General features: G+C 42.4%; 1 protein-coding gene across 3 annotated transcripts in view; it reads left to right on the top strand.

Annotated features, from left to right (window-relative positions):
- Positions 1 to 1,948: 1,948 nt before the first annotated feature.
- ADARB1 (adenosine deaminase RNA specific B1) overlaps positions 1,949 to 23,358 on the top strand; it is a 109,220-nt gene continuing 87,810 nt past the window's right edge. For all 3 annotated transcript variants that reach the window (XM_078871844.1, XM_078871834.1, XM_078871825.1), the window contains exon 1: positions 1,949 to 2,632. In XM_078871844.1, coding sequence (XP_078727970.1) covers positions 2,494 to 2,632 — 139 coding nt within the window. In that variant the 5' untranslated portion in view covers positions 1,949 to 2,493. The remainder of the gene's footprint in view (positions 2,633 to 23,358) is intronic.

Raw genomic sequence — 23,358 nt, 5'->3', positions numbered from 1 at the left:
GGTGTTTAAGAACAAGTGGTCCCGTATTGTGGTTGTGATTGCACACTTACGATATATGTGTGCAATTGTTTTAAATTTCAAGTTACCTACAAGTCATGGTTAAATTGCGTTCCTGCAGCAGTATAATTTGAGAGAGAAGCCTCTGTGCTATGGCCAGTGGCCTGACATCTGAAAAGTTCGATTCTCAGCCCAGGCTAAAATCGCCCCCTCCCCCCTTTCCCCAACTCGCACTGACCAGTGTGGTGAAGTATGGTCAAACAACCCGTGTGAATGACATGGCCTGGGGAGGCCTTCAACCAGCAGTGAATTTCCAAAGCCCCGTTAATGACCATCGTGAATATTTTATCATCATACATGGCTACATTTTATCAGCCAGAGGTCAGTGGACGAACTTGATACCCACTTTTAAGGGGCCATCCATTGAGTAGGTACGCAAAAATCTGTCAAAATTGTACCCCTCCCCCGTCCCTGTACGCACGCGGACTTTTTACCCCCCCCCCCCACCTGCGCCCCCCGAATCCTATAGAACGGCCGATATTTAATCCACGCAGAAAAGATCAAGGATTAATAATATTGACGTGTTTAAGCAAACAGATAGTCCACCGCCGGACTATCTAACTCATTTGAAGGCCAATGTAGACAAATTATTATCGAGGCTTCACCCCCCCCCCCTGGTTCCTATGTGTACATTGGCAGTAGACCCCCCATATGCAAGCGTACGCATTTGGGTTAACCCCCCCTCCCTCCTCCATGCGTACGTACTAAATGGATGCCCCCTAAACGAACGTACCGTGCAGTCGTTACTTACCATGTCGTTTTACAGCGCACAGCTATATGCCGAAATATCTTGTCATTAACCCTCCAGCACTTGACCGGATTATCACGTTTGAAAATATATCATTTCTACGTGTCAATGTGTCGATTCAATTCTGACCAATGAAGCTCCTTTTCACAGGTTGCTTAACACTTGTCGAGACTGCATTCAAGATCAGCATGTTAATATATTTCTCTCAAACTGCTTTGGCTTCATCTGGCAATGAACAGGCCACTCGACTTCCGATTGAACTTCATTGGTCAGAATGTTGATCATTACGTCCGCGCGTGTAAATCGTGGCCTCGCCCCAAAACAAATGTGGGTATTTAAATACCTATTTATGCAATTGCTACTTTAGTTATACAGGTGTTGGAGTACATTACAGACATGGTAGGTGATTTGGAGTGTTTCTCATTTGTTTAATTCCATCCGAATGTCTATTACTGCGAGCTGGGGTCAATGTTCTGAGTGTGCTGTCACGCATGAAGCATGCTGCCAGGGCGTCCTTTCAGCTGGGTCTGTTCAGGTAGGTGGCCCAAAATATATATTTCTACAGCAGGCCCACCACATCCAGTATACCCCTCGCTATGACTGTGGATACTCGTCGCATTCCTACTTCAGTCTACCAGCGACCCACAAAGCACTCAGTGAGAAGTTAAGCCCTGTAAACTGCATTGCTAAATTGCCAATGCACAATCACATTCTTGGTATTTTTTCTTGATATTTCCCCCCACATTGTTGAACGAATTCAGTGTCATTTCTCTATTATACTCTATCACGCATGTGTTGCTTCGATGTTGCATTCATTCCACTTACTTTGACTAAAAGGACAGACAAACGCATTTAATCGCAAGTGAAGGCAACTAAATAAATGAACGGAATAGTACGCGGTAGCTCTGCATACCGAGTGAGTGTGCCACACCAGCCATGGAATGAACGTGCGAGTAAGTGCAATACATTTGTATAGATACTCCGCCTTTGCAGACGGCACGTTGTTGTTACGCTTACTGGCTGTAGGTTAAGGCGACATCGCTGTGGTTTTTTCTAGCTAGAGAGCGCGTTCGCGAAAGGCTGGTTGCTGCGTGTATGATGTCACACCAAAGCGCACCCTATAAATTGGAACCAATCGGAGGCTCGTGATGGGCAGGATCGAGGCAGAGGGAGTAGAAAGGCAGCGTGGCCTCCCCCTCAGCCTTTGGTCGCACTGAGTTAACCACACTTTGCGTTTCGGCAAAGGGGAGGCTCATTAAGCTCTGTTGACCTGAGACAGCTCGCGCGAGTTTTCCTTCGTTGTGCCGATACACGGGAGCAGCAGTCGCGTGTAGCACGGAGGGGCAATGCGTTATCAACATCCTCTCTTCTCAACTCTCCTCTCTTGGAGAAGCCCAACACATTTTCACCCGTCGATCTCATCGACTTTCCTCGTTGCATTCCGACTTTTTTAAATGAATTTTTTTTGTTTAATTTAACACCGCAGCGGAATTTACCCGCACTTTTTAGCGGGCGACGCGGCGTTTACGCGACGGGATCTTTCTTCGCGTTCGCACGACCGCTGTCTCCCATTCGCCGGTGAACTTCGGGCGAGACTTTTTGGAGTGTCCGGAGCGGGACGGACAGGGGGAAGGGGAGTGGGAGGTTTGTTCACTAAACCCGTGGCTCGCTCAGCTCTGACGGGCGCGATGGCTTTACCCGCAGCAGCAGCAGCAACATCTGCAGCAGCAGCAGCAGCAAGACGCTGCCCGACGCCGAGCGTTCTCGGCCCCGCGCGGCGACGCAAATGCAAGCGGCGCAGACGGCGGCGCTCCAAGTGCAAGAAAGGTAAAGGGCGTGGGGGGTGGTGGTTAGGGCCAGGCAAGTTTTTTTTGCAGCACAAAAAAAATATTGCGCGGCAGGTGACGGGCTTCCGAGCTTTTGACGCCTTTCGCTCCTCCTCGTTTATGGTTTCTGTTGTTGCCCGTTGGCCAAGGTTGGCCCCATTTTTTTTTTATTGCGCGTATGTATGTGTGTGTGTGCACGTGTACTCGAATTGTAAATGTTGTGGGTTGACTTTCCAAACACACCGGTTGCTCTGCACTCGTTACGAATCGGCATGTTTCGTCGACGTGACAAATCTTACGAACTGTCTGTGTCGCATGGTGGTGGCGGGCTTAACGACACATTTATATTTACGAGATCTAACCCCAAAAAACACATATATTATGGATAATATTGGTCGCGAAAGCCTACTTACTACGGGTTAAACTGCGCGTGTGTGTGTCGCGGATAAAGTGGGGAGAGGTAGCGTGGCGGTGAGTGCACCGCACCATGAACCCGCTGTCCGGGTTCGATTCCCGCTCACGGATAAAACCGGTAACGATTATCTGAACCGGTCCTGGGCGTCTCCTACGTAGACCCAGCCTCAAATGAGCACTTGGTGCGGTTTGTAAACATCGCTACTCGGAAGACAAAGGCGGCCCTTGGGCGTGGTGCTGGCCACCCACCCCCTCGTGTGCCGTGCCGGCCTTCATAGGTGCTCGCTAACAGCAGTTGCCCCAACAGTCTGTTAAAGGCTATACGGGGGATCTTTATCTTTGTCACAGATGAAAGTATTTGCACGCGCCTCTGACTAAATTTGCACCGATGCCGCTCTCTGAATTGCTCGGCTTGGAGGGGCGTAGTGATAATAATGATAATAATAATCTCATGCTGTAAAGATTTCATGTCGCAAAAAAAAAACCCCACACAACTCTCGCGTTCGGTCGAAGTTGTTGGGCACTTTTCTCAGACGCGGGGGTGTGTGTGCGTTTCACAAGGTAAGTGACTGTCGTTGCACCGGACTGCGATGCAAATGGTTTCCCTTGTTAGAAGAGCGTATTTGTTTCCTGGCACAGCAGATATAAATGACGTGTTTGAACAACTGATTCAATGTTGATCGTGAAATTCACAGCTCCCCAGTGTCAGTGTTGAATTGTGTTTGTGTTGCTGTGCGTTAGTAGTTTTTTTTTATCACGTATTTATTGAACTGTACCAATGTGTAAAGTAACACATTTATAGATTCATCCTCCTATAACCCATATATCACAGTGGACATTCATTGATAATGTATATTTGTTGTTACAATATTTTAATTGTGTTATGCCATTATAAATTTACAGGTATTGAGGAGTGCAAACATTAAAATTAAAGTGCTGTAGATATGAAACAATTACTATATGCCAACGTTGTCCATTATTAAAATGCATATTCTCCAGGTGGTACTTTTGTAATTTCAAAACAATGCATCCCAGACATCAACGTGTTATTACACTGCAAAGTTTATAAAATTTCAAAATCAAAAAAGTAAAAAAAAAATGCTTACAGATCACTATTATAAGTTTCAAGCAATGTATGCCGAATGCAATTGCGAGATGTGAAATTCACTTCGTGAAAATAGCACTTTCAAACTCAAGTGTGAAATATGCTATTACATCATGGGTCCTCTTTTTTGTAGGGTCAGCACTGGGCGCCAATGCAAGAAAAAATTTCATTTTCCACTTTAATCGTGGTGTTGGATGTTATTTAAAGGAGTCATCGAAAAATCCCTTACGAAGACTTAAAAGCAATTAATTTGTTTTACATCGATAGTGGACTATGGTTTAAAATTGGAAAGAGGTGAATGTCAAATTGCTTACGGTACCAAGGGTTTCAGAGATAATTTTCAGCTAAAGTAAAACTCTTTCTCATTTAATTGTGATGTCTACAGTAAACGTTGTCCATATTGTGTTATATGGATATATCTGACCATATGCAACCGTTTCTAATTTGCAAGTAAAAACAATATTCACAACACATTAGACACGTGATCCAGCACACTGTATCGTTAAAAAAAGCATGGGGGCTATAATGCTGTTCGTGATCATGGTTCTCAGTGTACATATTATTTGATTAAAACATGTACTTTTTATTCACGGAAACGTATTAAACTAGTGCATACTATTTAATGTACAGTATTATGGTTTAATCTCAGAATCATAATCACAATATTTATTCACACCGGAGGAATCCGATGAGCTATAAAGCTATTTTTTCACAGATGCCCAGTAGTTGGCGAGTAAGAACATTACAACAACAAACAATACAAAAACATGATAGTCGTGAAAAGTATAAGAAAAACACATTAACATGAAACTAAACCATCCCCATCCTACCAGGCAAAGCCCACTGAGATATTAACTTATTTTTAAGAAGCGACCTGGCCACAAATTATAGTTCAACAAAGTGGCCCATCATTTGGACTATCATAGCACCAAAATAATATAATCTTAATGCATGCTTCTAAATGTGGAGGAACAAACCGGAGGACCCGGAGAAAAAAAAATCCACGCGACCACGGGGAGAACATGCACACTCCAAATATACAGGCATCAGGGTCGGAGATCGAACCCTCGACCTCCTGCGTATCCGGGGAGGACGATAACATCTCACCACCGTGGCGCCCCTTTGCAAAGGCAAATATAACCACATATACTGTGTATATATTTGAAGCAAGAATTTCAAGTGTGCCATTAATATTTTGAGAACATCAAAGCTCTACCTATTTGAAACAAATAAATGTTGGGATGCAGTCAGAGGGACCCGCAAAAAATCGCACTGCCTGATCGGCAACGCGTGAAATGTGAGGATACAAAGGGGTTAACCCGCAGGAGATGCCGGATGTTGGATGATTCTGTTGTTGCGCGGTGGTTGGGGCGTTATCTGCAGCGGCCACAAGGCACTGCTGACTGGCGGTGCGCTGAATGTGGTGGGTATTGCTCTTTATCTGGTTGGTCCTCGGAGGCGAGTTATCATGGGCTGACACGCTCCTTTGCTTGCTGCTCATACCACTGATGTGCTCGCACGGCAGCAGCACGCATGCGAAACAACGCGTTTTATATATCTACGCCGACGATGTAATTTCCCCACCGAAGTAATTACAATGAAACATTGTATTTCTTTTACAAGTGATGAACAACAGAGGGGTGGAACCCTATTGGAGACTGACTGACGCTAGAGAGAAACTGGCGATGCTTTACGACAGAATGCAGTGGTAGATGCGTTACAGTTTAACATTAACTCATAATGCCACTCTGTACCTTTGGAGCAGTGGCTCTCAAAGCGTGGTCCCTGGACCACGAGTGGGCCGTGACGGTCCTCCACGTGGTCCGTTGACTGTGACGTAAATCACGATGTTTATACCTTTTGTTTCGGACGTTAATTAACATCTTACTTATGATATTTTATTTTAATAAAATTAAACTAAGTAAACTACCCTCATTTAAACCACCCTGGGCATAAGATCTAAAAGCCACCCTTAAAAAAATCAACCTTAAAGCTATACTCTTTGGTTCTTTCGGTAGAGGCACGTAGTTAGAAATACATTGAAATAAAAAAAATCACGACTTTTCGATCGCAACACAAACAGTCGTCATCAGGCAAAGGAGTCAGTCAGCCTCTAAAGGCAAACCGTTGATAAAGGGTTTGGGATGGGCGTAGCCCAAGTGTATCAACAACACCAGCAGCATGGGCGGTGCACGAGTGCCAATGCAGCAACAATGCCAATGCAGCAACAATGCCAATGCAGCAACAATGCCAATGCAGCAGCAATGCCAATGCAGCAACAATGCCAATGCAGCAACAATGCCAATGCAGCAGCAATGCCAATGCAGCAACAATGCCAATGCAGCAGCAATGCCAATGCAGCAACAATGCCAATGCAGCAACAATGCCAATGCAGCAACAATGCCAATGCAGCAGCTATGCCAATGCAGAAACAATGCAGTGGGTGAGAGAGATGCCGTGGCAAGAGGTTATATAGGTAAGAAAGGGGGGGAGGAGCAAGGGGGGAGAGAGAGAGGGGGGTGGGGGGGGGCTAGGAGGAGAGAGGACGTGGAGATGGGGGTAGGGGGAAGTGGGCGGGGCTGGAAGTGGGAGACTGGGAACGCTGGGGATTCCGGGGGAAATTAACTCGGAATAAGTAATATTAAAAACTTCTTTAAAAAAACACGCTTTAATGAAATGTACCGTACGAGTAATGGCAGAACTCCACGACTCTAGGAAGTGGCCCCGAAGCTTGCCATAACGTAAGGGACCGTGGTGATGTACAGCCAACTTCAGTTGAGCGTGGACAATTAGACCCAAGCCGAAACATAACATAAAAAATTATGTTTAAAAATATTTTATTTTATTTTTAATGATAGAATATAGTATTGTCATCAGTATGACATAAGTATACCAAGTTTGCAGTCGATACCACATTGAGAAGTGGGTTAAAATTTAGACACAAGATTTGAGGATACAACAACAATAACAGACAGAGTGAGCTAAATAAAAGCGTGTAAAAATAGACTAGTACCCGGTAGATATGGTGGAAAAACCACAAACAGTTTATGTTTTACCTGGTTAATAACATCCTTCTGTGTAAAAAAAAAGTGTTCCAGTAATATTAATATTTTTGTACTACTCGTATTCAGAGACAGAAGTGAATGCATCTTGTCACATGGGGTGGGTGGCTAACACAGTTTGAGAAACACCGCTTTGGAGGACTACCGTCCCGTGGTGAATGCACTTTTAATGCAGAAAACCACTTTTTTGTGAGAAACTGCTTTTTCATGAATAAAATGTCATATTTGCTCTCATTGTTTCCTAAAACAGTTTCAGTGTTTTTTGTTTGTTCAAATGTTTGTAGATAGTGGTATGTAATGGCAAATAAATAAAGATGTTAAATTAACATCACATTTGTGCTGATACTGGTATCAGAGCCTGCTGATATAGAACTGTACATTTTAGTCACTGCCTTAAAGACACGTGTTCACATGCATATAATTGGAGCTGCAGTGGTGTAGTGGTATTAGCAAGTTAAAAATACCAATCCGCACACTCCCGATCCCTGGTCAAGGTGTATGGACAATACGTTCTGTCCGTCAGTAATGACATTGACGCACTGAAATATGTATTTGCAGTTTAGTTACGATGGCATAAGGCATGGGAATTGATACCTCTTCACAATAATAACTAAATAGTAAAAATAATAATTTCCTGATGAATAAATCATAATAATTTGCCTATGAAGAAGCAACTAATGCCGTCATATCTCAGATCCATAGTTTTAAGTTAATTAAGTTTTTAAAGTTGCAAATCCAAATGCTTCAATGGTCGTGTAGTTTAGCCCACATGCTACTTGGAAATGCTATTCTCCAGAGTCGAAGCATTGTGCTTTCACAAGGCTATCAAACTGATGTTAATATTTTGCAACAAATATAGTAGCTGATGGGTTTATGTGAACGTCTGTGTCCTATGTAGTCATACCGTAGCAGTCAAGCAATTATATAGTTTTAAACAATGAAAAACAATATCTGTTGCAGAATGGGGCAATAACAGCCATAGCTGATGGAAGAATATTGGGGCTGCTTGTATGCATGTATAAAGTGTCACCCTCTTCCTCCCCACTGCTCTGATCTTACTTGTGTCACATCACTTGAAGGCTACGTGTTTTCCTGACTTATGATATTATTGCCTCCGAGAATAAGTCTGCGTTCTAATGGGGTGTGTGTTGAGCCCTGTATAGATTCAGAGCTACCAGGGTTCATCCCTAGCCCGAGTGGGGTTTGATCTATCTTCAAAAGCTTCTTTGAAAAAAAATCCATTTTGTCTTCATCTTTACCACTTAATTCACTGACCTTCCAAAAGCCCTCTCAATCCAACCAATTGTTTTGGGTTTTACTGCCTCCGAGGGCTGCATGGACTTTGGGTCATTGTCGATTGATCCATGACCCCTGCTAAACTTGCTGAACTATCTTACCATAGGGCAACTGAGGGCCCCACCTCTGCTAAACATAGTCTGTGTGCTTTTATGAATTTGCTTTGGTTGTTGTGGCTTTTCTGAGCTTGGAGCCCAAAAAAAAACCCACTGTATTTCCCAATTTTCATTTTAAATTTTCTTATAATTCGATAACGATGTCGACCAAAAAAGTAATGTTGTTTATTACTTCTCATAACATGTTTGTATTTACGCATGTTGTATCTTGATGTTAAAGTACAAGAACATCTCCAGATTGTGTTTATAATATGCAAGATTTGAACATCATGATGTTGATGGACGATGGAAATAATATTTTTTGAGTTTCTATATTGTACTGTATCTGTGTATTGTATGTGTACAAACATTTAAAATGACATGTAATGTGTGGTTGAAACAAGCCTAACATTCATCATCATCATCATCGTTATAAACCATAATCTATCACTGCTGGATGAAGGCCTCCGCAAGATGTCAAGCACCTGTCAAATGTTCAGCGATATTTTTTAATTTCACCTTTATTTAACCAGTTAAAAAAATCCTTGACGTTAAACACCTCTTTTGCGAGGGGGACCTGCACCCTACAATGTAACAATCCCTCCTGCAATGTGACAATCCACCCTGCGATGTAACACTCTACTTTTCAGTCGACGTGCTCTCGGCAATGAATGCTCTCTCCTTTGGCTGACACTCCATCATTCGTCTCGTCTGCTGGCTGTCATCCAAGCCCACTTACCCTTAACATAGCAGTCAAATATGATGTCTCTAACTTAAGTATGTTCTTTCAGTACGTAGCCAACAAATTAGCACGGTGTGAAAGAAGTTCAACATACATACAGCAAAGCATTTTTGTAAATCATATTTTTCTCAAATGTAGAATGCCAATTTGTTTTACAGGAGCAACAGCTCTATTTAACTGAGGAAGGAGAATATATAGTTTCGAGCAATCTTATAAAAGGAACGATTGGGTACGGAAAAACATAAATCTGCAATTGCAATTCTTTACAGCATTCACTGCATTGAAACAGAATGTATGGTTAGCATATGCATGCAAAAGCAATTACCAAACGCCGTCTAGATAACACGGGCGCAGATGAGTACATAATTCTGCGCTTGCGTATGATGGCTATATGTTCTGGAGATAAATGGCAATGTCGAGGTCTGCTGGCCACGAAAGGGATTCAGGAGAGAGTTGGTGTGGTTGAGCTATTCCCCATTGATGGAGCGCAGAGCTATATTGGTTTGCAATATTGGTCCAAAGTTTGGGTTGCACGGCCACAGTCACACGACTATGGCTTGTTTTTAATTTTCCATTTTTACCTTCCATTGATTAAGGAGATTTGCACATTGGCCTGCGATGTACACGCGTCTCCTTCGCGAATGGAGTTCACAATGAAGGGTGAGAAGGGTCGTGGTGAGGTGCCTCTTGCAACGAAGGAAAATAAATGCTTCCTTTGCAAGTCTACTCGGTGTCACAACACGACATTACGGTCTAAACAAATGTCTCAGTGTTGTACACAATCAAGTGTATGTGTGTCTGTGTACTGGGTAGAATATCTGACATTTTACAATTACGGTGTTGAGCGCGAGCATAACTGTGATCGTGAAGACCCATTAAACATGTTGTCATTTAAATCTTGACTTAAAGCTTTTGTGACTGCAGGAATCCATATTCTATGGGTCTTTCGGTAAAGCCACGTAGATAGAAAAATAAAATTAAAATATCACGACGTTTCGATCGCAACACAAGCAATCGTCTTCAGGTGCTCCCTCACCTGAAGACGATTGCTCCGTGGCTGTATAGAATATGTTGTAATTTTCAATTAATTAAAATGTCAACTAATTTATCGCTTTCTTCAGTGAGAGCACATTGCACACACAGTTACAGGCACAAAGCCGCGCATGTTAATTGTGTCTGTGATTTATATTTGTACATTTGTCTGCTGTTACCCTAAGCAGCCCTGTTCGGTTTTTCACAGAAAGGAAAAGAACAATAAAGGGGTGGTAACGTAGGGAATGGAGAGAGGGAGGGAGCTCGCATCCCGCCAAGGTTTTGTATTCACGGCGCTAGCGTGTGTTGCTTGAGCAGTGAATGAGAGACATTAATACAGAGTTTGGAACGTTTGCTCCCTTGCGCGCTCCGTGGCTTAATTACAAAAAAGGCAAACTTGGAACAGGAGTGATTTATTGAAAGTCACTGGATCCCTATGGTTTCATTTGTCTTTATGATTATGGAGCAGCATCTGTCGACATTGGTCACAGTAGGCATTTTATGGCTGACCTTATAGCCACCAGACACCCCCTAAGTGGCAGTATTTTGGGCTGGCATGGATGCAGTTGATGTGTCTGTTGAGAATGGAGTCTTGTAGAGCATTGCACACGAGGAGTGTAGGTGGTGGTTCATGCTTTCAGTTCAAAATGACACCACATACCACATAGCTTCAGACAATAAGCAGATTTGTCTACAGTAACATATTTAAACATTCCTTAAGGCAACGTGTACTTTTCAAATTCAATTGTGAAAAGAGGCTTCTTTTTTGGGGGGGTTAAATTGCGTGAATATAAATGTGTCGTAAAACCCGCCACCACCCAACACAGCCGATCAATAAGGTTTGTGATGTAAACAAAACATGGCAGTTCGTTACTAGTTCAGCACACCGGTGTGTTGGAGCGTAAACCCACAACATTTACAATTCGAGTACGACGTTTCCGACGGTAATTACAAATAGCCTCATCAGGCGACAGCCAACTTGTGCTCAATACTATAATTGTGTGCTAAACTAGTAACGCCACGTTTTGTTTACGTGACAAACCTGTGTCGGGTGGTGGCGGGTTTAACGACACATTTATATTCACGCGCCCTATCCCCAAAAAACCTCAGTTATGGTTATGGGTCACGAAAGCCTCCTGCGTATGAAACAGAATTAGAACTTAACTTAAGAAATGTTATTGGGTTACTCGAGTTCCCTTTATTGCCGCCTATGATTTTCAAAAATGCCTTTCGGATCTTAACAATGCTCTAGGATTGTAGCATTGCTCATCTAGCAATCACCCAATCAGCAGCAGGCAATAATTCTATTATTTGTCCTTTATTAACCCAGGTGAGTGAAATGTGAACAACCAAAGTTCGACTTGTAAAATTTGTGTTCTTTGCAAGGAGGAGACAATCTTCACCTTTGGAATTTGTCGCATGCTGCAATGGTGTCTCTTGCAGAATTATTGCTGGCCATGTCACATAAGCCCGTGCATCTGTATACAGCTATTACGCACCCAAAATTAATTATTGGAATTGAGCCATCAACCTCGTGCAGACTTGGCCCACTGGTATGCCTGATAAGTCGGTTATCCAGCAAGCCAGGCAGTCAAGTTGCCCAATTAGTTTTTGTTGTTGTATGTTATTGCTTTTAATGGGATAATGAGATGGGTTCATGGTAAGGGTTTATCTTCTGCCATACAGTGCGCACATATAGTGTGTGTACATTGGGAAATGGTGATAAGCGATAACTCTTATCAGAGGCACAAAATGTGGCTGTTTCCAGGATTAGTCAGGGTATGTGGTTAATTACAGTAATTACAATATCCTGTGTTATAATGAATATATGTCACGCAAAAAAACGTAAAAAAAATTTCAAGACACGTTGGTGAAGAACATACCCATACTCTTTGGTTCTTTCGGTAAAGTCACGCAGGTGCTTGTGTTGCGATCGAAACGTCGTGATCTATTATTTTTCTACCTACGTGACCTTACCGAAAGAACCAAAGAGTATGGATTCCTGCAGTCACGAAAGCTTCAAATCAAGATTGAAGAACATATCGTTTGCTCATCAGTCGTCATGTTTATTCGCTTGCACAAGCAGCAGGATAGAGATCATCCGTTTTGCTAGTTCCTGAATGTATGAGTGTGTATTTCTCCTGACGCGTCTTGATGTATGAGGGCATCTGCAGGCTTATTTGTTTGAGAGTTTGTATTTGCTTTTAGTGCAAATCTTCATCCTAAGATGTATAGAGTGGCCATGTGCAGTGTATTTGTTTTCGAGCATCTGCAGATGTGCTTGCACATTCTGCCCCGTGTGTGTACATATGCATGTGGCTCTGTGATATCAATTTGTGTACATGCGGACTAGGTGTCACGGAACATGTTCCATCACAGACAAGTTGTGGTTGATATTTTGTTTTGCATCTGGAAGGTGATAGCTTTAGATAAGACGCATCAGCTACAGCAGCAATGTTGAGAGATTTTTGAAATTATATTATTAAACTTATAAACGTTATCTATGTTATTTGTTTATTTTTAATTATTTGCTTACCTTTCCTATACTTTGCACTCCTCTCGTTTTTTGTGTTGTCTTTCGGACCCACCCCTACTAGACATCTGTGAAAAAGAGCATCAAAGCTCATTGATTTCTCCAGGATTAATAAAAACAATTCTGCTTCTCATTTTTTTCTTTTCCAAAGAACGTAATGTTTTTTAAGTGACCTGCACCATGGGTGAATTTACACGGTTTTCAGAAAAAAATATCTGTGACAAATACTTATATGCCAGTGGAATCCTTTTCCATATTGCTAAGGATAAGCAGCAGTAACATTACGATGTTCGTAACCACATAAACTTTAAATTTTTCACTTCAGTGGCCCACTGGTTTCAATGCATCCAGGCAGAGCTAACAAACGTAACGTGTCGTACGCACACGTTAATGCTGATGGTGTTTGGTGCCTGCATGTGAAATTCCGATTAGCAATGAAAAATTGAATGCAGTTGGTGATTTTTTCATTTTTCACCAATACGCCCAACTTCTGTTGTGCAGTATTTTTCAGATATTACACAAATGGATATTGTGTGAAATGTACTGGAGATTTAATTACTCGTAGGATTCCAGAAATGCCTAAGGCTGAAATAACGAAACAAAAGCCCCCTAATAAGACTAAGCACACAACACATCATAGGCGTACAAGACACAACATACTTTTCATGCACAGGCTCCTGACAGAATCGCTGATTGAAACTGCTACGTTTGTACAAATGCCCAAATATTGGTGGATGTGTTGCGTTGCAAATGCTGCGCTGCAAATGCTGCGCATAATACACTCCTGGTGTGTTTTCTCTGTGTGTGGCTGTGTGTCATCACGCCTGTGCAAGGACAGTCTTTGAAGTCGTGGTGCCTTGAGCAGTTACGCACTGATGAGGCCCCCAGCCACCTTTGAATTGTTTATACTGCTGCCAAGTTCATGTAATGTATTTCACTGCTTCGGCAACTGTGCATCTACACGTTTAAAATAGGCAAATTCTGCCAATTTGTCTGCCCAAAAGCTTTTCTCATTTTGACTTCTTTGGTTTCTGAGGACCCTTGGGGCTGCAGATTTTTTTCTCCAATAGGTGGATCACCCCGTGCCTGCACGCCTGCATGTTTGAAGTAAGCAAATGTGTATATGGTAGAGGTGGGGGGGGGGCTTGCCATTGCTCTCTCAATGCACTGCTGGAGGAAGGGCAGTCACTCGAGTGACTCAAGAGGAGGGAATTTGGCCTACTCCTCTACGTTGACCGGACGTGTTGGAGGAGGTGGACACGCCCACACTTTGACCCCGCCCACAGTAACTGCTGCTGGTCGACTGTGCTATAGCCATGATATTTTGACGGAAGTTGTTCAGTTGTCTTTAACCAGGTGACATACCTCGGACGTCGAGGAATATTTATACTATTCTTTTTTGTTCCATAATTGCACTTTCATTTTTCTCTATTTCTCTCTGAAGATTGTTTTAAATCAACCCCATACGTGAACGTGCAATTTAACGACGGAAATATTACAAATAACAAATGACTCACAACCCACTAGTCTCCCATAAAAGCGTACACATAAATGCACTCGTTTTTAAATTAGTAATGATCATCAACCATGGTCAATCAACTGCTGGAAGGAGGCTGCCCACAAGCAAGCCCCCGCCATCCCTCGTGATTATTCGTAATACAATTAAAAATAGGCTATTCGTGATTTTCTAAAACACGTCAATTACCCCTTCCCTCGAGCATGCCCCACTTATTTAGTTGTGAACAGCCGACTCTGCCAGACCACCATGGCCAGCTGCCCACCTCAGATGCTGCTCCTGTCACTGATTACCAAGCTGGCAAGAACAAAAAACAAAACCCATCATCTCATTGTACCTTTAGTGGCCGAGCCAGGACCACCAGGTACTGTGATGTCACACGTGAAGCAGACTAGTTGATCTAAAAAAGCCACTCAACAGCCACTAATCCACTGTACAGGTTCTGTCGGTGAGTGACTGTCTCTGTGTCAGTATTGGGATATTTTTGTGTCTGTTTTTGTCACGTTACCTGCAGATATTTGATATTTGCACACATTATGTTAACCCATCCCACACTTTCAGATGCGCTTCTGAGGCTGTCTGGAATACTCTTCCTTCTGATATTTTTCCCCCCCACTGGCTGACAGCTACAATCGGAGATGAGCATGAATGTAAAATTTATTAGGTTTTTGTGGGGCAGCGGTGTAATAACACTTCATTTGTAGGTTAACGTTCCACAAGTTTTGAATAATAACACATCACTCTTTCTTTACAGATCTTATTTTACTGCTTAATTTACAACAACTTAGCGCGCTTTTTTCCCAGTCGTTTTATTTATGGCCAAGCTGTGAAACTGTCGCTGCATTGCAAAACCAAAGAATAAAGTCAAATAGGAGTGTGAGAAAAACCACAGCAGATGCAAAACTGTGTGAGATTCACAGTAAACTATCACGTGTAAATGAAACGCAATTTGTTCCTCGGATAGTTAGGTTTGTTTAATTTTCAGCAATGCCCAACATAATTGTTTTCATCTAACCAGCAACCTGCACGTCGTTTCGATGTGATTGTTCATCTCTCCCAGCCAGCAAAACGTTTTATCTTCTCTCTCCTGTATATCCGATTTTATCTCGATTCTTGCTTTGTGTCTATTTATCTATATCCCTCTGTCTGTTCTTCTACCTCTCCTTCCCTCTGTATTGCTCTCCTTCCTCCACTCAATCTCACCCACTCCACTCACCTCACCCTCCCCGTTTCTCTCTGTCACCGCTCGCCCACGCTCTCCTTATCCCCAACTCTCCCTTTCCCGACTTGAAGCTTTCGTCACTGCAGGAATGCATATTCTTTGGGTCTTTCGATAAAGTAACGTAGATAGGTTCAAAGGAAATAACAAAAAACTATGACGTTTCGATCGCAACACAAGCGGTCGTCATCAGGAAAAGGGGGTAAGCCTCTTCTTAGAGAAATCAATTTCGTGTGAGCCCACCGCATTCAAACAATGATCAGCCACGGCCGAAGTATTGGTCCAACCGTGTTTCAGATCTACCTTATGTTCTCGAGCACGGTCCGATGTAACTACTGCTGCAGACACAGCTTAGTTTGTAGACACCGGGGTATTGCATGTCAGGGATCACATCCTTCACAGATGGGATCAGACCACAAATTGTATGTACTGTGTTAAATCGAACCTGGATCTTGTGTTTGCTCATGATTTTGGAAATATTTTTGGTGACCCCTGCTATGTATGGCAAGGTGATGGTTTTCATTGGGTCCTCAATATCATCATGGAAGGACGTGATCAACAAGTTTAAGTCATAACTGGCTGTGATGTTCCCATCCTGCCACCTTCCGATGTTAGTTGTTATTTTCGGCTCTCCGATTTTACATTAACAGGTTCAATTCCTCACACCGACACAGCCATCGCGCGCCCACCTCGACGTGGCGACGGCTCTGCGATCTCACATTAACCTGCTAATCTCTCACATTAACGTGCTAATCTCTCACATTAACATAGCCACCTCAGCGCGCTCGCCGTGGAGGCCGCTCTCCGATCTTATATGAACATGCAGATTTTTACCTGGCAGTCCTTTAATTGGTGGAAACCCATCACCAGCGCCGTCATTGACCATCACATTAACATTAGCTGGCTCGTCCTTGCTGCTGACACTTGGGCTATGCCCATTTTAAACCTTTATAAACAGTTTGCCTTAGAGGCTAACATCCTCTTCCTGATGACGAACGCTTGTGTTGCGATCGAAACGTCATAGTTTTTTGTTATTTTCTTTGAACCTATCTACGTGACTTTACCGAAAGACCCACATAATATCTCTCCCTTTCCTCTACCAGACTCTTCTTGCCGCTACCTAATCCACCCATCTCTCACACTGTGTGTCACTTACCCTTGCTCTCCTCTTTACGTTCTTCGCTCTCCGTTTCACGCCCCTTCTTCACTCTATCCCTGACGACTCTTCTCTCCGTCGCTTCCTCCCTCCTCTATCTCACTCCGAACCCAGCTCAATGGTGTGGGATGCGGGTGACGTCATCACGCAGACGTGCATGGTGCCGTTACCACCACGCACTTGCCCGCCGGCGTCCCAGCCAGCAAAACTTGTTTTTTGTTCTAATATAGTAGATTTTCTGCTTGTTTACCCAGGAAAGCCTCGCTGAGACTCAGGATTATTTTTTCAGGAGGGTCCTGCTAAGTTTTTGCAGTCCGGTGGATGTTGCTTCTGTGTCTAATATCAATTGAGTAATTTGCAGGTAATTTGTCAGCAATGGGTTTTTTGGCCAATATCAGTAACTGTATAAGCCTAAGTGTCAAACTGTATATTGTATGGGTGTTTTTTTTTACCTGGAAGGAGACTGGAGATACCAGAGGAAACCCATGCAGAACTGGGCGAGAATATCAATCTAGATTTGAAGTCTTCGTGACTGCAGGGATCCATACTCTTTGGTTCTTTCGGTAAAGTCACATAGGTAAAAATAAAATAAATTAAATCACGACGTTTCGGGCGCAACACAAGCATCCGTCATCAGGTCGAACAACCACAGCAAGAAACAATTGCTGAAGTAGGCAAAAGAGCTGCTTACGCCCAGCCCCGGCTCATTCCCATCGCTAGTACATTTGCCGTGCCTTGACCTCGTCGATCCTGCAGTGCTCCGCCCCCCTCTGACCCACGCCCCCCACTCTCTCTATCGCTGGCTCCTCCTCCCTCTCTCATCTATATAACCTCTTGTTACAAGCAGCTCTTTTGCCTACTTCAGCGATTGTTTCTTGCTGTGGTTGTCCCACCTGATGACGGACGCTTGTGTTGCGACCGAAACGTCGTGATTTAATTTATTTTATTGTATACCTACGTGACTTTACCGAAAGAATCAAAGATTAGGGAGAGAATATACAAACGACACACAGCAAGGCAAACAAGTTGGGAATCGAACCCATGGCTCTTATTGTTACCGCTGTGTCTGCCTTTCTTAGATGCATGATGACATAGGTGCTACATTGTAGATGGGGAACACATTTCAGGCAACCTGGTGATTTTTTAATTATCTCTTAAAATTACGATTGTCGTTTTTCTGAAGTGCTTTATGCAAAGCGGACAGTGTACATTTAACTCGTATATTGAATTTTGAATTAGAAAGATTATTTAAATCACTATTATAATGGAGTATGAATTACGGAAGAGAAATTACTTTTCTTGGATAGAGAATCATCCAGTATGTGGATACACTATTCACTAAAAACATAAATAGTATTATAACGCATAATATAGGTTTTTTTGGGTTGGATCACGTACATATAAATGTGTCGTTAAACTCGCCACCACCCGACACAGCCAATTAGTAAGGTTTGTCACGTAAACAGAACATGCCAATTCGTGACCAGTACAGCACACATTGGTGTGTTGGAGAGCAAATCCACAACATTTAAAATCTGAGAACGATGTTGGTTGCAGAATATATCCAACTTTTTACATACTGAGTCAATATTTCATTCGAATCTTTGGAACTTCAATCATATATTGATCCATCCTTATGCGCTCATAATAACCTACACCGAGAGTGAATTAGATTAAACTTAAACATCATCTGGTAAATATGTATGTGGTATTAAACATCGTGTTTCTCTCCCAGATTCATCATCTGTATTCGTACAACGTTGGATTTCAACGCCCTGTTTATCACTGCAGTATTTCAGTTCAGGATATAATAACCAGTTTTTAGTCTCGTTCTAATTCCATCAAAGGCATAAATACTGTATTGTTATATATATTTTTAAAGCGCCAATAGCTGCTGCTTTCCATGTATTGTCTGAATGATTTGGTACTTAATTAAATTTGACCTTGCGTTAAAAGTTCTTGGGAATTTGGTTCAATGAAATCCTTTAACCCTAGTGCTTTTGTTATTTTTAAGTAAAACAATGAAGTTACACTTTTTATTCTAAAGGCCTCAATAATTTATATTATACTGTTTGTCGCCATGTTCATTTCTTTAAAGAGCAATTTATGCATGTCGGCGACCTTCGTGAAATACGCCCCAACAGAATTGTTCAGGTGGCCACATAAATACGTGCAATCTCCCTTGCCTGCTCAATAATGTAGCACAGTTTTTTTTAAAGGCACTACAAAGCATGCCCAAGAACCTGTTCAATGATTGATGTCCTCAAGAATAAAAAAAAAACATTATCTGAGAAATACACGAAGGGCTGACTGCCCGTACGTACGTATGTACAATAATGGGCTTGCCAAAAAACAAAGGCGGTCACTGCATCGCGCGCTTTCAGATGCGCTTCTGCGGCCGTCTGGAATGCTCTTCCCTTCAGATGTTAGGAAGCCACTGGAGCCATGCACTTTTAAATTTAGATTGAAAACTCATTTCTTTAGAAGTGCTTTTTGTGTTTAGTTTGTTGTCCTTCCCTCGTACCTCCGATTAACAGGGTTGGCTACGTACGGTGTAAAAGAAGTTCACCATATGTACCATTATTCCAACACTAGGCTATGAAATTTCAGAAGTTGTTTTTTCTGATTTTATAAGTACATTTCTTTACATTATATTGTTATGAACTATTTCATACATAATACGTACGCACACATGCATGTACAGTCTGAGCACCTGAAGTTATTGTGCCGTTAAAGAGACTATTATTTGAGAGGAAATACATAACAATTTTTATAAGGTAAGGGCTTGATTATTGCATGCTGCTGCATTTGCACAAAATATATCATTATTATTCCACCACAGTGATAATAATATGCAGCAAAGGCTCGGCAGCCAAACGGCAAATCCCATCATTGTGCAAATGTGCCTTTGAAGAGATTTGTGAGTGTGTGATGAATGTTGGGCAGATTAACGTTATTAAGAATCACAGTGTAGCGTTTGCCATTTCTACTCCATGGACATTGCTAGAGCTGGATGTGATGGAAAATGGAGTGTTAACATTTATTATTGCAAATGGATCTTCATAGCACACGAAAAAGGGCCATTTTCTGAATCGTTGCCAATTATATATTTGTTCCCTTTTAAGGCCACAGTGTTTTTTGACGAATGTGAGTTTTTGATGTTGTATGTGCTTCAGCACCACTGCCAATGCAACATCACCAAATACAGTGTTATATTCTTGCATAGCAAATCAGCACGTCGGATTTTTTACTAATCGGTGTGAGGCTAATCGGAGGTGCTGACTCACAGTGAGGCACAGACTACACAAATACTATGTCAGTGATGTAAACAAGGACTGCTTAGAAAGCAAAAACCAGTCAGATAGGGGTGCGAGTTTAGCTTCCCTTCTCCCCAATAATGGCTTTCCGCATTGCGCCGCGCTTTCAGATGCGCTTCTGCGCCCGTATGGAACGCTCTTTCTTCCAATAATTAAGAAGCCACTGGAGCTATATGCACTTTTAAATCATCTATATTGAAAACTCATTTCTTTAGAACTGCTTTTTGTGTATAGTTTGTTGTCCTTGACCCGCACCTCCCATTAGCACGGTTGGTTATGCACGATGTGAAATAAGTTCAACATACATAGAATAATTGCAACACTAGGCCATGTAAATTCAGAAGTTGGCTTTTCTGATTTCAGATATAACATCCCTTCACATGATATTGTTACGAGCCGTTTCGCTGGAGTGAGTCACAAGTAACAGAGCCTGAGACAAATTGTAAGCTAATCATGTTCTTTGGGTCTTTCGGTAAAATGACCTAAGTTTATTATTTTTCTATCTACGTGACTTTGCCGAAAGACCCAAAGAATATGAATTCCTGCAGTCACGAAAGCTTTAAGTCAAAATTTAACCGCCTCTACGGGGAGGGTTTCCCACAACCATTAGAGCTTTGAACAGACTCTGAGACAAGAGATCTCATCTGATCGAGTCGCTCAACTCTCTGAAGAGATGCCGCGACACCAAGATAATACCGATCGCCCTTATTTTTGTTTTCATTCTGACCACCACAAGTATTGTGGTGAATGCAGACATAATGAGCCGAGGTATTCCTAGCTCTGCGATCTTACATTTACTTGCAAATTCCATCTCTAGCCCCGCCCACTTACCCTAGGGTTGTACCCATTTCAAACCTTGATAACCTTTGGATGCAGTAGCTCTCAGAGGTGTGGACTCGAGTCATGTGACTTGGACTCGAGTCAGACTCGAGTCATGAATTTGATGACTTGCGACTCGACTTGGACTTGCATAACAATGACTTTGTCCCACCTATGAGATGTGGACTCGAGTCATGTGACTTGGACTCGAGTCAGACTCGAGTCATGAATTTGATGACTTGCGACTCGACTTGGACTTGCATAACAATTACTTTGTCCCACCTCTGGTAGCTCTCTCGCTATGTTTCTTCCTGCCTCAGCAGTCCGCCTGCTGTATTTTTCCACCTGAAGATGATTGCTCGTGTTGCGATCGAAATGTCGTGATTTAGTATTTGATTTGATTATTTTTCTATCTACGTGACTTTACCGAAAAACCCAAAGAATATGAATTCCTGCAGTCACGAAAGCTTTAAGTCAAGATTTAAGCTATTCATGCTCAATCATATTTCTTGTTATCAGCACGGTGACAGCAAATCTGTAACTCTCGTGATGTTTCTACAAGCACAATCTGAGGCACTGAAACTGCAATAAAATATTATTTATGTATTGTATGACGTTTATCACTGTATTAACATTTTACGTGATGACATATGCGTTACAATGTGTTTAATTTATGTAGTCCATCATTGTGCAGGGATGTGCTCTCATAAGATATGATTAGGTCATTATGGTCTACATGCATACAGAGTGATTAGCATATCAATGAAGCAGGAGACAGCCCATGCAGACAATGAAGATGGGCACTTATTCAAATAAATGTTGGATGGTGTCCCATCTCCATTGGTGGCTCTGAGCCAGTTGTGGAAAATCCACATTCTTACATTGGAGGTGAGTCTCGCCATAAAACAATTGCTGTTTACGTTATACAAAATGACGACGAAAGATGTTCAACAAACAGACATACGTCCTGTAATATTATATAAGCAATACGCTACAATTAAATAAAAACAAAACATTTCTCATGATATTTCAAGTAATAAAGTTGCGATTTTTTGTGACAGTTCATTGCACCCACTATTAATTAGCTAGTGAATAAACTAAATGTTTCACTGAAAAAAAATAACCCATTATATTAACGAGTTGACTTAATAAATAAAAATTGCTGCCAATTTTGCAAAGTATCCAATTAGCCAATCAGGATGTCACCTGTTTAATCCACTTTCTAATAAACCACGTAGTGCTTAATTATCTCCCCTTCAAGTTAATGGCGCAATGCATAATGCATGCGAGGTACCGCTTGGGAACAGAACGTTTCGGGGCTCAACTTGACCAACTCAAATCACACTCCGTTGACTCGTGGCGCGCGCGCAAATTAGCCTCACGGGATGCTCTTGTTCAGGCCAAGGCTACTTGCCGCGTGACATTGGTAAACTCCGATTGGGGTAACGTCTGCTTTGTTCACCCGCAGTGCTTCTCAGCACCTGTTATACTAATGTAAGTAGGACATCGGTGACTAAGAAGGCAGCTAACTCAAGATACCTCGTGACAACTTTTTTTTTGTATGTGCCGGGACTCTTTTCTGCGCCAAGCCTTGGGCTGGTGAAGGAACGTACCGTACGCGTTTCTGTGGCAAGGGCCAGTTTCTATAAAACGTTATCCCTCTCTTTACTTCTGACAAGGTCGCAGTAGTTTTGTCAGAACCGGTAACAGAAATATGCACACGGGTCTGTTGTCCAACTTCACGAATTCATTCTCTTGCAAACGGGCAGAGGTGTGAGTCCTTGTAGTCTTGATGCTTGGAACCAACGGGCAACCGGGCCGAAACACGAAAATCACTTCTGCTATCGACCTGCACAGCTAATTCTTTACACAGCAGTGCAAATTGAATCCATGACTCTATAGTCTATGCATGTATGTCGCAACCGTGGTCATATATGCGTGGTATATATGATTGTATTTGACCTCGTAAACACAACAGTTGGCATTCCACACAGCCCCATGTCACTAATGGCAAAGCATCGAATAAAGATGGCCACTGCATTGCGCGTTTTCACGTGTGTTTCTGCGGCCGTCTGGAATGCTCTTCCTTTTGACAGGAAGCCACTGGAGCTAAGCACTTTTAAACCGAGATTGAAAACTAATTTCTTTAGAACAGTTTTTTTCCTGTTTAGTTTGTTGTCCTTCCCCGCACCTCTAATTAGCACGGTTGACTACGTACGGTGTGAAAGAAGTTCTACATAAGTGCATCTGGTGTGGTAGTGCAGTGGTTTGCGTGCTGCGCTGCAAATCCGGCCAACACACTCGCGTGGTATGCCGATCTTCACAGGTTCTCACTAAAAGCACTTTTGTGTTGTCTTCAAGTGGCTTACTCATATTGTTCTCTGAGAATGGAATTCAAAGCAGAATCACATCCCCCATGAC

Source organism: Lampetra fluviatilis, chromosome 2 (genome assembly GCF_964198595.1).
Source record: "Lampetra fluviatilis chromosome 2, kcLamFluv1.1, whole genome shotgun sequence".
Taxonomy (NCBI): Eukaryota; Metazoa; Chordata; class Hyperoartia; order Petromyzontiformes; family Petromyzontidae; genus Lampetra; species Lampetra fluviatilis.
The sequence above is the reverse complement of the archived record's forward strand: the minus strand, read 5'-3'. Positions and strand labels throughout refer to the sequence as shown.